The 15,316-nt window shown below is 43.8% G+C and overlaps 1 protein-coding gene across 6 annotated transcripts in view; it reads left to right on the forward strand.

Annotated features, from left to right (window-relative positions):
* Positions 1 to 15,316, forward strand: part of FHIT (fragile histidine triad diadenosine triphosphatase) — a 1,028,662-nt gene that overhangs the window by 886,313 nt on the left and 127,033 nt on the right. For all 6 annotated transcript variants that reach the window (XM_083493597.1, XM_083493602.1, XM_083493599.1 and 3 more), the window contains one exon: positions 8,022 to 8,090. In XM_083493597.1, the coding sequence (XP_083349723.1) occupies positions 8,022 to 8,090 (69 nt within the window). The remainder of the gene's footprint in view (positions 1 to 8,021; positions 8,091 to 15,316) is intronic.

Consider the following 15,316-nt stretch of genomic DNA (forward strand, 5'->3'; position numbering starts at 1 on the left):
CCCTATTTGTCATGTTAATATTCACGCTCTCCACCTCAAAGCATTTGTCATCCTCTCTGAAGAAGCTTCTTACTCTGTGGATTTCTCCTTTTGGTCTTGCTGCTATAAAATCCACTGCCTCAGATAATTTGACAAAGCAAGATGGTGGTGATGGGCCAGGCCAGTCAACATTTGCTACTGAACTTCCATAGGGTGCTGTGAAAGCCCTTAGGGATGAGGAGTGAGGCGCAAATGCTTTAAATAAATAAATGCAGGTACCTGAGCTGTATTAACTCTCACCACAGGCAGACCCATAGAAATGAGGCATCTTTTATACAAGCTACCTCTTTGATGCAGGTCACTGGTAGAGACCATGTTTTGCTTGTACCAGATTCCATCCTAGTTTCAATACAGTGGTACCTCGGGTTAAGAACTTAATTCGTTCTGGAGGTCCGTTCTTAACCTGAAACTGTTCTTAACCTGAGGTACCACTTTAGCTAATGGGGCCTCCCGCTGCCACCGCGCTGCCGCCACACGATTTCTGTTCTCATCCTGAAGCAAAGTTCTTAACCCGAGGTACTATTTCTGGGTTAGCAGAGTCTGTAACCTGAAGCGTCTGTAACCCGAGGTACCACTGTATGTGGCAACTCTAGATAAATGATCTCAGGTTGCAAGCCTGGGCCAACTCTGTGCAGCTTGTCTTGAATAACATATATGGGCTGCATTTCTTTAGCTTTCCCTATAAGCTATGTTGTTTCACCACAGTGCGTATTATAGCTTTGGGCAGAAGGTGAACTGCTGTGGAACGGAAACAGTGCTGCATGTGATAAATGCAGGATAGAGTGGGGAAAATGATGCCTTCTTACACCCCTACCCAAGGCAGTGTGATGTAGTGGTTAGAGTGTTGGACTAAGACCTGGGAGGCCAGTCAGAAAGACCTTTTCTGCCTCGAATGAGCTACCCCTCGGACCAGACACCTCCTTCCCACTTCTCAAATGGGAGAAAGATATCCTGTGGCAACAGTCTGGAATGGAGAGATCTTTAAGAGGACAGCAATCTAACATTTGATTGTTTTATCATGGCACTATATAAAAAGGTAAAGGTATCCCTGACCATTAGGTCCAGTCGTAACCGATTCTGGGATTGCGGCACTCATCTCGCTTTATTGGCTGAGGGAGCCGGTGTACAGCTTCCGGGTCAGGTGGCCAGCATGACTAAGCCGCTTCTGGCAAACCAGAGCAGCACACGGAAACGCCGTTTACCTTCCCACCGAAGCGGTACCTATTTATCTACTTGCACTTCGAACTGCTAGGTGAGCAGGAGCAAGGACCGAGCAACGGGAGCTCACCCCGCTGCGGGGATTCGAACCGCCGACCTTCTGATCAGCAAGTCCTAGGCTCTGTGGTTTAACCCATAGCAATCAAAGTGGGATATTGTGAGATGCATGAGCATTACATGTTATTTGCTTCCGTGTCAGTCATCGACTGGGAGCCCCCTCCCCCCCCCGAATTCCTGGAGAAAGACCCTTGAATGAAAACCTATAAAAGCAGAGCAAAATTTAGCTGGAGAGACTGGCAATTGCTTCCTCTTTGGGCAAGGCTGTTTGCATTGAATTGGGGGGGGGGGTGTGATTATGTGCCTTTCCACAAATGGACCTTGCTGGATGGGAAAGAACTGGAACATGGATAAAGTCCCCTCCTTAATAGGTTTGCCAAATGGGGAGGCAAATTATAAAGTGGCAGTAGAAAGTTTGCCTTTCCCAGATGTTTGTCTCTGCGTGGCACCCATAGCTCCACTCTGCTGCTTTCGCCCTGAGTTTCCTCCTGAAAGCAAAAGAAAAAAGGGAACCACTTGAGATGTAATTGCCTCTCGCTGTGTCCGCTTGGTTCTATTACACAAACAGTAGGGAGAATTCGGCTTATTATATACGTTCTGTTCATAACCTTAAAAAGCAAGGAACAAACAAAAGCAAACCCCAGGATCCCTGCAATCAAATACCTGCTGTTTATAGTGATGGAGGGTACACTGATTCAAAAACAGATGGGGCAGGGGAATATCGCACCGAGCCCCATTAGTGGTTTGAAAAGAATAGATGGATTTTGTTACACCGCATTGCATTCTATAAAAGCCTAATATGAATAGTAAAGGTGAGCAAACCATGGAAATGTCCTCGCAGGTTCTTAGTGGTCCATATGCCAAGGTAAATGTTTTGCCATATAAGCAGTAAAAATTGGCAGAATGATTTCATTTCTCGTTTTAGTGCCACCCACGGGGAGACATCTTGAGCCAACAAAATGTTATTATTACCTGCTGCATAAATTAGTATATTCCATGCCTCTTATCTTCATAAGGTTAAGCCTAAGGCTTTTTGCAGTGTTTTCGTTCATGGCTGTATATGCTGGATCAGGCATTGTGTGTGTACGTGTGCATGTGTGCACAAGCATGCTTTTTTTAAATACACATGTGCACACGGAACATTCCCCAGATGTGGAGTTGCAATACAATTACTGCAAAGAGAAAATATGATTCTTCTTGCATAAATTAGGCATGTTAAATAAATATCTGCTAAATTTATTCTGGAGATTCTATTTTGTCTAATTTATTCTGTTCTTTAGGTGGAAGGTCAAAACACTATACAGGGCACTATTTGTGTGGGTGGGTTTGGGGGGGAGCTTAATTCAAATTTCAATACAAATACAGGTTTATACTTATATTAAAAGACAACAGGAAGATTTTTATAAAGAGTATTTTATGGTTTAGCACAGCAGCTTGTAACATTCTGAATGCTGAACAAAAAATTTCGAGGATCGTTTAGATGAACTCGAATTGAAACCTATGATATATAAATTTTATGTATGTATGTATGTATGTATGTATATATGTAAGTACAGTGATACCTCGGGTTACATACGCTTCAGGTTAAATACGCTTCAGGTTACAGACTCCGCTAACCCAGAAATAGTACCTCGGGTTAAGAATTTTGCTTCAGGATGAGAACAGAAATCGTGCTCCGGCAGCGCGGCGGCAGCAGGAGGCTCCATTAGCTAAAGTGGTGCTTCAGGTTAAGAACAGTTTCAGGTTAAGTACGGACCTCCGAAACGAATTAAGTACTTAACCCGAGGCACCACTGTAAGTAAGTAAATAAATAAAATTGTCAGCTGAATGTGAAGAGAGGAACATGAACTGGAATTAGCTCCTCTCTTTTTTTAGAGAAGTTGAACTTTCTCAGTTTTCAGAGTTTATACCATCAGAATAGTTGGTGGTAGATGTGTCAGACACTCCCAGCAATGTTGCATGTTTCCTTGTGAGGAATATGGATTTGAAAGCAGGATTCACTACAGCTTCATGTGCTAGAGAGGAAGGTCCATAGAGGTCCACTCAACCTACCCACCACTATACAGGAAGGAAATGGGGCTTATCTCTAGTTTGTCTAAAAATGGAGCAGGGAAGGGGGTCGGGTGCAAACTACGGAGAATGCGAGTACATAGGAGCCGTATCCAACAAAGTCATTTTGTTAGCGCACAGACTTCTGCCTGCACAACAGGGCTTCCTCTCCTTCTCCTCTACCTGTGCACCACCTGTGCCATCTCAAATTGGTCCTGGGGAATTCCCTCAAACCCACCCCACCCACCCCCACCCCGGGTTGCAGGGAAAAGTAAAGTCCCATTGTACAGGTAGAGTCCATTGTGCTAACATGCCGACTTCATTGAGTACAACTTTCAGGTTGAAGGCTAGATACCAAACATCTGAGAGAGGAATATGCAATCTGTGATGATGAGGTATGAGTAAATCCATATGGCCATATTGCTATATGAATGGAAACACATCCTCAGAAATTGCCCAAGATCTTGAGTTCAACAGTTGACAAAGTGTTGAACGTGGCATCAAATTTAAAATGGCCGACAAGATGATCTTGGAAAGTTACCTCGGGCCAAAGAATGCGAAATGGAGCTCAAATTTCCTCTTGGGAGTTTCACATGTGACTAATGTTGCGTTCCTGTGTGCAGTTAAGCTATTTGAATCCCTTTGGCTTCAACATCATGGCTGCCACTTAAACACTGTGCAGTGTGGCAGGCTAACTACCAGTAAAAATGCACCATTTTGCTATGAACAGGGCAAATTGCAGACTGAGCCTTGTGGCTCTCCATGTGTCACTGAACCACAGCTTCCATTATCCTTGGCCTTTTGCCATGCTAACAGAGGCTTATGGGAGTTATAGTTCAGCGACATCCGAAGAGCACCACAAGTTAGCCAATGAAGGTTCCCTTGGAAATTTCCAGTTCTGCCGGCACTTTTACACCATCTTTGTATCGTCTATTTTTCTTCAAGAAACCCTTAATTTCCTAGTAAGTGTGTAGGTGAGGGCCCAGTGGTACCAAAGAGTGTTTTTAAGCTTGCGTTGTGGTTTTGAGCAATATATCATCAGGGCAATGATGCTGGGATGATGTATTGCACTAATACCTCATAAGAGCACTATCGCGCTCGTGATATATTAGTATAATACACTATCAGAACACTATCTCTGATGTATTACTCAAAAGAACCATTTTTAACTGAAAAGGAAGGAGAGGAGAGCTTCTTAGCTCCCACCAGAAACTATGGACAGCAACAATAAATGGAAGAAATAATAAATTGTTGGGTCCTCGGCCTGTAAGGTATCTCGAAAGAGCCAGGAGAGTTGTTTAGAGCACTCAGCGCTATTCTAGCTTTAAATTCCTTCTGATGAAGTGGACTATAGTCACCCAAAACTTATGAAATAATGAATTTGTTAGTCTTCGAGATGGCACAAGACTATTTATTTAATTACATGTACTGTATTTCAGTTCCCTTTATTTCGTCCTATTTATGAATCACTTCCTGTAAGAGACCAGGGAGCAATCTATTTATTTTGTATGCCACCTTTCAACTGAATATCAAGGGGAGGTTTGCAACATAAAAATACAAAATGGAAACACAACATACATAATAACACAAAAACAAACCAACACCCCCCTCCCAAAAACCCACATATTTTAAAGGCCATAAAATGTAAATCTTCACAAGGCCTGCTAACAGAGAGAGGTTTTTGAAGAGACATTTATGGGGAGAACATTCAATGAGCTGCTCCAGAAAAGGCCAGTTCTTGTGTTGTGCTGCCACCCTCCAGACTGTTAGTTTCTGTTTCCTCAATGAGCAGCTGCTGCAAGTCACAGGACTGTGTTTATATTCCAGAGTCCAGATACTGTTCGATTCTCACGGGAAAGGGAGACGGGATGTGACGTTACTGGTTTCCTGTTTCCTTTGTTCTTTCCTTTGTTTAGTTGCTCTCTGTTTCTCATAGAGAGGAGATGTATATTTCTTTGCTCTCTGCATAGCTTAGTAATAAAGTATAGCAATGTAGCCCATACCTATCTCATCCTTCCGCTGTGGTGTTGTTTTAATGCTCTGCTGGGCTCAAAGGAAGATGAGCCATATCAGCTCGGACGACCGGAGCGGAAATTCAATACAGACCTCTCATGGAGGAGGGCCTCAGAGAATGATCTCAGGGTCCAAATAGATTCATATGAATAGAGGTGGTACTTGAGGTATTGTGGTCCTGAACCTTTTAAGGCTTTATAGGTCAAAACCAGCACTTTGAATTGGGCCCAGAAACTAATTAGCAGCCAGTGCAGTTGGCCCAGGATTGGTGTACAGTGGTGCCCCGCAAGACGAATGCCTCGCAAGACAAAAAACTCGCTAGACGAAAGGTTTTTCCATTCGCGATTTGCCTCGCAAGACGAATTTCCCCTATGGGCTTGCTTCGCAAGACGAAAACGTCTCGGGACTTTTTTTCTTTGACTAAAAACAAAGACATGTTTTGTTTATAAAGTTAATTTATTTTCCCTTAAATTTTCGAACTGCTCTTTACAGTATGTGTGACTTTAAAGAGCAGTTAATAAACTGTTGTACCAAATTTGGCTTTGTTTGGACTTTTTTTGACCATAGGAACGCATTAATTGATTTTCAATGCATTCCTATGGGATTTCGTGCTTCGCAAGACGAAAAATTCGTTAGACAACAAAAATTGCGGAACGAATTAATTTCGTCTTGCGGGGCACCACTGTAATATGTTCACCTCATTGAGTAACCTGGCTGCTGAATGCTGCTAAATTCTGCTGCTGAAGTCTCCGGACCATCTTCAGAGGTTGCCTCACTTATTACACATAGCAGTCATCTAACCTAGAGTCAAAATAAAAAAATTCCTTCCAGTAGCACCTTAAAGACCAACTAAGTTAGTTCTTGGTATGAGCTTTCGTGTGCATGCACACTTCTTCAGATACACATCTGTATCTGAAGAAGTGTGCATGCACACGAAAGCTCATACCAAGAACTAACTTAGTTGGTCTTTAAGGTGCTACTGGAAGGATTTTTTTTATTTTGACTATGGCAGACCAACACGGCTACCTATCTGTAATCTAACCTAGAGGTTACCAGAGCACAGATGGCAAAAGTTAGGTTATCCATCTCCAGATAGGGGCACAGCTGGGCCACCAGCCAAAGCTGACAGGAGGCACTCGGCACCACTGAAGCCACTTGAGCCTCAAGCAACAGCAAAGGAACAAGAAGTACCCCCAGGCTATGCAACCCCATCAAGAGCAGTCAACCTCCCATCCATCCTATCTAGAGAGCCATCCACAAACAGTGTTTCAGTCTTATCTTCATTGCGCCTCAGTTTCTTGGCTCTTATCCAGTCCATTACCAAGGCAAGACAACGTTCCAGCACATCCACTGCCTCACTTGCAGATGTAAAGGAGAAGCAGAGCTATGTGTCACCAACATATTGCTGACAACATACTCCAAACCTATGGATAACCCCACCCTGCACTTTCATAAAACAATTTTGTATATAAAAACAGTTGAATGAAAGTTCTGCTAACTCACTCACCTCAATATTCTCCCCACTGCCTCAGACAGCTGTCTTGCAGCAAATTTTTCAGGAGTTTCACGCACACATGCACAGATGCACTTCTTCCAAATGTGCAGGAAGAACAGAATGGTCACCCCTACTGAATTTCAGATGTTGAGGGAAAATAGATGAAGTCTTCATCTCCCTACTTATGAATTCCCAGAGATTTTGGCTGGCTGCTATTGGAAGCTGTGCCGAATGAGGTAGATTGTTGCTTATTTCAGCTTTTAAAGGTAAAGGTACCCCTGCCCGTATGGGCCAGTCTTGACAGACTCTAGGGTTGTGCACTCATCTCACTCTATAGGCCGGGAGCCAGCGCTGTCCGCAGACACTTCCGGGTCACGTGGCCAGCGCAGCACATGGAACGCCGTTTACCTTCCCGCTATAAAGTGGTACCTATTTATCTACTTGCACCTGGGGGTGCTTTCAAACTGCTAGGTTGGCAGGCGCTGGGACCAAACAACGGGAGCGCACCCGGCTGCGGGGATTCGAACCGCCGACCATGCAATCGGCAAGTCCTAGGCACTGAGGTTTTACCCACAGCGCCACCCGTGTCCCTATTTCAGCTTTTACCCTCCAGCAATTTTGGACTGCATGCTGGCTGAGCGCTGATGGGAATTGTAGTCTTCACCAGCTGAAGCACACCAGGTTTGGAAGGGCCCATCTATTCTTAAGTTCTTAGAGCCTCCTTAAGCTCTAGTCCACCCTGTATTATATATGCTGTCCTCCTTCCTTAAATATGTTTGTAGACATCCAGGTTGAGAAATGGGTTACACTTGTCACTCTCAAAGACTTGACAGTCAGTTGTGTGATATCTTGTCATTTCAAATAGATGTGAAAGTTAGATTGACATATCCTAATAATTCCACAGAGCTTCTCAACTTTCTCACATGTACTGTGGAGTTTCTCTCTCCTTTCCGATCCTTCTCTTTTCTCCCCCCAAGGACTTCTTGCAAGGAGTTAAAGAACAGGTTCACTGCTTTCTACAGAAAAAAAACTGAATGCCATGGGAGTCACTGTTTAATAAAGGAATCACAGTGAATATATCTGTCTGTTTCGACCAGAAGCTGATGATCAACATTCATTTGTGTGTTTGATTTTGTTTCAATTTTTGCAGCATGTCCATGTTCATGTACTTCCAAGGAAGGCTGGAGACTTCAGCAGAAATGATGACATCTATCATGAGGTATGTCTAAGCTTAAATATTTGAATATTACCATTTGAATATTAAAGTGGTTGTTGTGACCTTAACTGAATGTGAAAGGTTCCTACCAGTTCAATTTTTGAATGTACCATAGAGGAGGTTGAGCTATTGATTTTCAAAGGTGTCTGGTTGCAACCTAGTGGTCTACATGTTGAAATGGATACTTGTTGCTAAGTATGAAGCACAAAGGGAATGCAATGTTGATCCGTTGTGTTGAAATTTTTTTGGGGTGTGTGTGTGTGTGAAAAAGAGGGGATTTTCATAAAGCTGTTTCCTGAAAACTCTCCAACCTGTACATTTTAAATCCTAGTTTGCTCCACCCCCCGTGTTTTGTTGTGCGGCGTGAGGCTGTGGTGGAATCAGTCTTCATTTTTTCCTAAATGTGATTTTCCCTATCGTGCAGTTAATCTGATTTGGCTATGAGATCTAAGAGGGTCAGATGGGCTTTGCACTTTAAGTCCTAGGAACTATTGTCCCTGCATAATCATTTCACACTTTGGTGACTCTGGATCTAAAATTAGGGATGACCATCTGTAGATAACTGAACTGTAGTCATGGTCTACGGTGCAACTTTCCGCTCACAAGATTTCATACGAACTGTGCCCCATTGCTAATCCATGCACATTCTGGAAAGGCAAAAGATGGCTGCTGACTTTACTCTTTCCTTAAGAGAGGACCGTCATCCGACCCACACACCCACACATGTGCCATGGCTGACCTTATATCTCAAATGTTTCCTACCTATGAAGTTTCTCCTGTTTGGCAATTACTCCTTTATTATAAAGCCAGCCACCCACGAAGGATTCACATTGCATATCAGAATGCCTAGCTGAGTATCTGAACAAATAAATGTTTCTTCCAAGGATATTGAAACGGATCAATCCTGGTCTACACAAACTATCGGGAGCAACGCAAACACCATGACGGTTTTGCGGTCAGAATGGATCACGGCATTAAAGAAGGCCAAGTACAAACCCAAGGCCGAATGTCATTACTATTGCTGAGCTTTCTCGCATTATACATGAAAGAAAAGCTCATCTCTTTCCAAGTATGAATTATTCAGTGTAAAACTTTTAAACCGGCAATGGTATTCAGCATACGACGTCCTCCTCTTCCCTTCTGACATTCAGAGACACAGCAAGAAAATCACTTAGGGAAAGATATTTTGACTTAGCGATCTCATTCAGTGCATTATGCTAAATCATTTTGGCAGCACAGGAATACCTATTAGGAATCATTTTCAATTTTGGGGGGATGGAGGAAGTGGCTGGGCATAAGACTTAGCAGCTTTCCGGCTTCGATTTCAGTCAAGCTGAACTGGTGAACAGAAGCGCATTCATAAGCTGATTTCCAAACACTCCGAAAATTTCAGCTGCCGGTAACATAGCTTGCTTGAGCTTTGACTGTCACACATCGCTACCTCTTAAGCCGACCCGCCTTTGGAAGCAGCAAAGACTGGGGGAGGGAAACAGGAATGCAGATTCTTTCTTTTCAGCCTCCCCCAATGGATTCTGAATACCTGAACAGTTTCTAGTTACTACTGAATCTTGGCTTTCATAATGTTACGGCTTTGTAAAAAAATACAGAGATTTGTAGACTATCAATACTAAGGCTACTGAACCTTCACTGAAGACATGCAAATATGCCCACAAGCTGTTTCTCAAATCGCTTGGAGCGAAGAAAGGATGGTATCACTTTGGGAAGACTTCTTTAAGACATAGTCAATACTTTTGTTATTGTTGACGATGTTAAACAAAGAGGGATATACGGATATAACGAGCCCATTTTAAGTCACCATGCATTGTTTTCATATGGTGTTCCATAAACTTACTCGAGTGAGATCTTTGTTGAACTTCTACAGCGGACCTTGCATCTGGGCTCTCTTGTTAGTTTCTCTCTGAAAAGGATATCACATCTTTTTAATTTTTTTTAAGAAAGAAACTCGACTCCACATTTCATATCATTCTGAACAGTTGTGTGTGTCTTTCCTCATGAAAGGCTCTTTACTCTAGTCAAGGCTTCTGTGAAGAAAAGGGAGAAGAAGGTGATTTTTGTGATTCCCCCCCTTTCTCCAACAGCCTGGACTTTGCAATTTTTCAAGAGGCTGTGAACACACTATACCTTTCAAGCACATTTGAAATGAATTCTTTCCCTCAAAGAATTCCGGGCACTTTACCCCTCACAGAGTTACAAATCCCAGTAACTCTTAACAAACTGCAGTAACCAGAATTATTTGAGGGAAACAAGGCACTTCAAATGTGCTTTATAAGTCTAGTGTATACACAACCACAGCATTCCAAAGTGTCTCCCAACCTCCTGGGGCAGACTTTGATCAAGGAGTGCAGAGCAAAGGGAGAATCACATAAAAAATGGCTTCCTTCCTCCTTCTGGAAACTTCCACTGGATTAAAGAGCCTTCCTTGGGCAGAGGGAAGCCAATTGGATACAACCCAGAGATCTTATATAAAGTTTGAGTTAAAAAAAAGAGAGAGAGAGAAAGTTTAGAAACCGATTTCTATGGGAAGGCATGCATACATAAATTTAAAAGAAAGCTAGATGCTTGTGGGATCCAAATAAATCTGTTCCACAATGATGTAAGCTGTTCCCACCTTAATCCAGAATTCTGTGTGGTAGTTACATCCAGGGCCATGTGCAAATGGGCCTCTTGGAAGTCTCCACTGTATTTGTGAGCAAAGAAATAGGCGGGGGGGGGGGGGCTATTTCACTGAATTCCTCCCAACAGTTTCTCAGTGATAGGATTGCTTGTTGGTAGGGGCAGTAGCAGTTTCTTTCTTAAGCTGACGCTGTTGTTGCTGCATATGTGAGAATCAGAGACTGTGTGGGCAGCCTGGCTGCCATTTTGCATTCTTCACAACATCCTGGGCTGAGTATCATTCCAGGACAGCAGAGGACAGAGGAGATGGGTTATGTGGGGTGGAGTGGAGGTGTTTGCTGCAGATAAGTGGTGGAGAATATCTGGAGAAAATCCTGTCCCCTTTTTTTTCCTTTTTTTCTTTTTACCAAGGAGGGTGAAGAAAGAAAAGAAAAATCTCAGACATGTTCTCAGCAAACCACAGCAACCCACATCTCCAGAGGAATTCTGGCTCAGCTCTACATCTTTCACTTTAGGGAACTCGCCTGCTTGCTTTAGCTTTATCATCTCAATTGTGTCAAACCATTTCCATGAGAATTCTGTTTCTGCCTGAGTGTGATTCATTTCCATGTTATTATCATTTCTATTCATTAATAGTACTTCCATTCATATGCTTAAAAACAACAACCCAACAGCTGTTTTTTGTGGTTTTGGATCCTGTGCTCTGGGGAGCGTTCCCAAAACACATATTTCCCGTTACTGCAGTTGACTCAGGTCATCTTAGGGTTACTGTATAAGTGCTATAAGTGGAAGTTGTTCCTCTCCAATGCCTGTGGATTCTCCCAGCGAATCTGAAGAATTTTTCACCTGATTGTGCAGCCGTGCTTCCTTTCTGAGGCTATTGCTGCCTAGAAGCCCTCTGTAAATCTCTCTCTTCTTCCATTCTTCGCCATGCCTCATTTTTTAAAATATATTTTTTTAAAAAAACCAGGGCATAGCTATACATATTCATCCGACGGCCCCTTCCACAGCTCGTGTGCACATGAAAGGAAGCAGAAACCTTATATTTTCAGACGGAGGTGTTCGGTGCAGAAAAGGGTTCAAAAGCTCATCTGCTTCTCTGAGCTGTATCCAAATTATGTGTGCTGCCTGAATCTGAAAATGGAATCAGCTGGAAATGTGCCTTTTTGATGAGATGCTTTGTGAGCTCTTGCAGGCCTAAGCTGTAAATACGGTGAGATGATCCTTTCGCACAGTATTTTGCCACTGCCTGAATTGGTAATGTATTGGGAACTTCATATCATGGTACTTTCGAATATATTGGTGTCATAACAGTATCCGGTATTTTAATGCACTTTGGAGATGGATTCTACTTTCGGAGAGAGCGCCCATCAGCTTCTCAGTGGGCCATGAGCATCATCTTGCTGTGCTGTGGCAGCAGGATCCGTGAGAAGCCTTACTGGAAGCATAGCAGTAATGTGCCTTCTGCCATGCTCCTTATTTGCACCCAGCTGCCATCATTCTGCACAGGCATGTGCAACATTCTTTATATTCATCTATTGAAATCTTTCTAACCTGTGCGAGATCATCTTAGCAAAGGCTACAATAACAAAAGAAGCCCGGAACACCTAAAGTTGTAAAACATAACAATCCATAATAGACATGTTCAGCATCCAATCTTAAATACCCAGCGCCAGGAAACAGAAAATCGTCTACTTATGAGCAAAGCTCAACATGTCCCAGATTCCTGTGTGAACAACCAGGGTTCAACTGGGTACCATTCAGCTTAAATGTTGAGCACTAGCAAACAGCACAAAGATATCACATGCTTGTGAACTGCCGTCAACATGGCCCAAATGCCAGAGCAAGAAGCCAAGTTTTAAGTTGATGCTGAAAAATAGCCAATCTCGGTGCCCCAGAGCAGAAGGTGTTCCGTAACCATTGTTTGGACAGGCTGTATTTCAGGGGTTAGAGAATCTGGTTTAAATGCAGAAGGTTCCTGTAGTGGTTTGGAGTTACTCGTGCGTAAACTGTCCCCTTTTGGAGCTTGGCTGCCTGGGTTAAACCGTCCTGAATGCACAGCCCATCTCAGCGTGGCTGCCTCAGTCGCTCGCAGAATCTGTCTGTGGGCGTTTCTTAAACCGTTGCCAGCATAAGAGTTGTTTGACTCCCAATCGTCTCCGCCTCTCATTGCGCGGGAGTCTCCTGCACAAGGAGGGCGTGGGTAGTGGAGGACCAGGGCTCTCCTCACTGACTTCCAAGGAAGAATCCCAGAGCCCTTCCACCTCTTCTCCTATTTGCTCTCCTGGATCCTTGGTGTTACGCTGATTTCCTTCCCCCTCCATCAAGCTGCGTCTCCCCCTAGTGCTTGTACCTTCCCCTGAAGAATCGGAGAGCCTCTCCTTCGCCTGTTGCTCTGATGTCAGTTTCCGATTCAAACCCTTGCATCTTCAGGTGTGGCTGGGAGTCAGGGCTTTTTATCAGCCAGAACTCTCCAGAGCTCAGTTCCTGCACCTCTCGAGTGGGCGCCATTGTCGTTATAAGAGAATGAGGGAGGCATTCATGGTGAGTTCCAGCACTTCTTTTTCTTGAAAAATAGCACCGCTGGGAGAAACCCCACTCTGAAAACCTGGAGAACCTCTTCCAGTCCGTGTAGACAATACTGAACTAAATTGATCAATTGTATGACTTGGTATTAGGCAGTTTCCTAACCAGGACAGGCTCTCCCCCATGTCTCCACCTAATACACATCACCCTGAACACAGAGGAAAAATCCCACCAGCAGCAGCTATCGTATCCTAATTTTCAAGTAGGAAGCTTTCATATACCGTATTTTTTGCTCTATAAGACTCACTTTTTCCCTCCTAAAAAGTAAGGGGAAATGTGTGTGCGTCTTATGGAGCGAATGCAGGCTGCACAGCTATCCCAGAAGCCAGAACAGCAAGAGGGATTGCTGCTTTCCCTGAGCAGAGATCCCTCTTGCTGTTCTGGCTTCTGAGATTCAGAATATTTTTTTTTCTTGTTTTCCTCCGCCAAAAACTAGGTGCGTCTTGTGGTCTGGTGCGTCTTATAGAGCGAAAAATATGGTATTTCAGGAGAAGTACTGAGGGTATTTCTGAAGAGTCAGTGATATCAAATGATATTGGTTACAGAACAAAATAAAAAAAAACTCCTTCCAGTAGCACCTTAGAGACCAACTAAGTTTCTTATTGGTATTGGTTACAGAGTCACTCATGGGAGGAGGCCGTTTTGGGTTCCTTGGGTTTATCTGTCCTCCCCACTCCATCTTCTATGGAGGTCTCTGTAGGCCAGGCTTCCTTAGAGGCCTCTTCCAGAGACAGAAACAAATGAGGGTCTCCATGAGTCTCAGGATTTCCCAGGATGACATCAATGCCGTCACCAAATCTGGTTCCTGGACCATGACGCACCACCTCTATTAAGTGGGCAGGCCATTGCTAACACTGAGTGTTCAGGAGACAGTGCTGATTGCTTGAAGGTACTGTGTAAAAAAAAGAGAGAGAGGCCTATTTGAAGGTGGTCTTTGAGGGAGAAGAGCCATTCCCTTCAGATAGCGTGCTCTCTTCCTCCCCCATTTCCAGAGCAAAGGAGATAAAGGAGACTTCAGAGAACAGATAATCCACGAATCCCTTTCTTTTAGTAAAGCTTGGACCAGTGACTGTACAAAAGGCCAATGGATTAAATAATTGGGGGACTCAGACCTCGCCGCCATTAGTAATAGCTGCTGGAGCTGAGAGGGTGAGATAATTGTAAGAGAGCAGCTATAAAGGACCCGATCACAGGAAATTAAAATGAATCAGCTATATAAGTCACAGCTGTTTCTAAATTGCCAGTGATTCCCCCCACCGGCAAAAAAGAAAAAAAAGACTCCCTGCCTATTATTTTTCTGTTAAACTAATTATTTTGTATTGATTTTCTTCTGAGGGGAAAAATTGCCAAACATGACCCAGAGTACAGTATGCTACGCTTCGGTGTCCTGTAACTTTGCAAATGTGAAGCTGCCGCTGTGGGCTGGGAAATGGCAAACGGCAAGGACTTCTGAGGCTCATGTGACATTTGCTGCAGGAGGAAGCTGCCTTATACTGAACCCATCTAAGCTCAGTATTATCTACACTGACTGGCAGCATCTCTCCCAGATTCGAGGCAGGTTCTATTGTCAGTAATACACAGATAAAATCAGCAAATATTTAAAAAGAGGGTGGGCAGGAGGAGTGGGCAGGGGCTGCCTGGTTGGAGGCAGCCAGACCCTGACGGGGGGAAGAGGAAACAGAAGGGGAGTCAGGAGCGAGGGGGAGACAGGGGAAAGCGGGGGGATAAAAGGGGCAGGAGAGGAGGACAAGGGGGTGGTTGAACCTAGAGCAGAAAATCCCAGAAGCACCTCTCAGGTCAAAACCAAACCAAAATTAGGGAAGCTTTTAATGTTTAACAGATTACTGTATTTTAATACTTTGTTGGAAGCCGCCAGCCAGATGAGCGGGGTATAAATAAATTGTTGTTGTTGTTGTTGTTGTTGTTGTTATAAACGAGGAGGTAGAGGAGGGAGTGAGAGAGAGACAGAAAGAGACAGAGGAGAGAAAAGGGGAGCAAGCAAGCGAGGC

Source organism: Podarcis liolepis, assembly GCF_965112155.1.
Source record: "Podarcis liolepis genome assembly, chromosome: 2".
Lineage (NCBI taxonomy): Eukaryota > Metazoa > Chordata > Lepidosauria > Squamata > Lacertidae > Podarcis > Podarcis liolepis.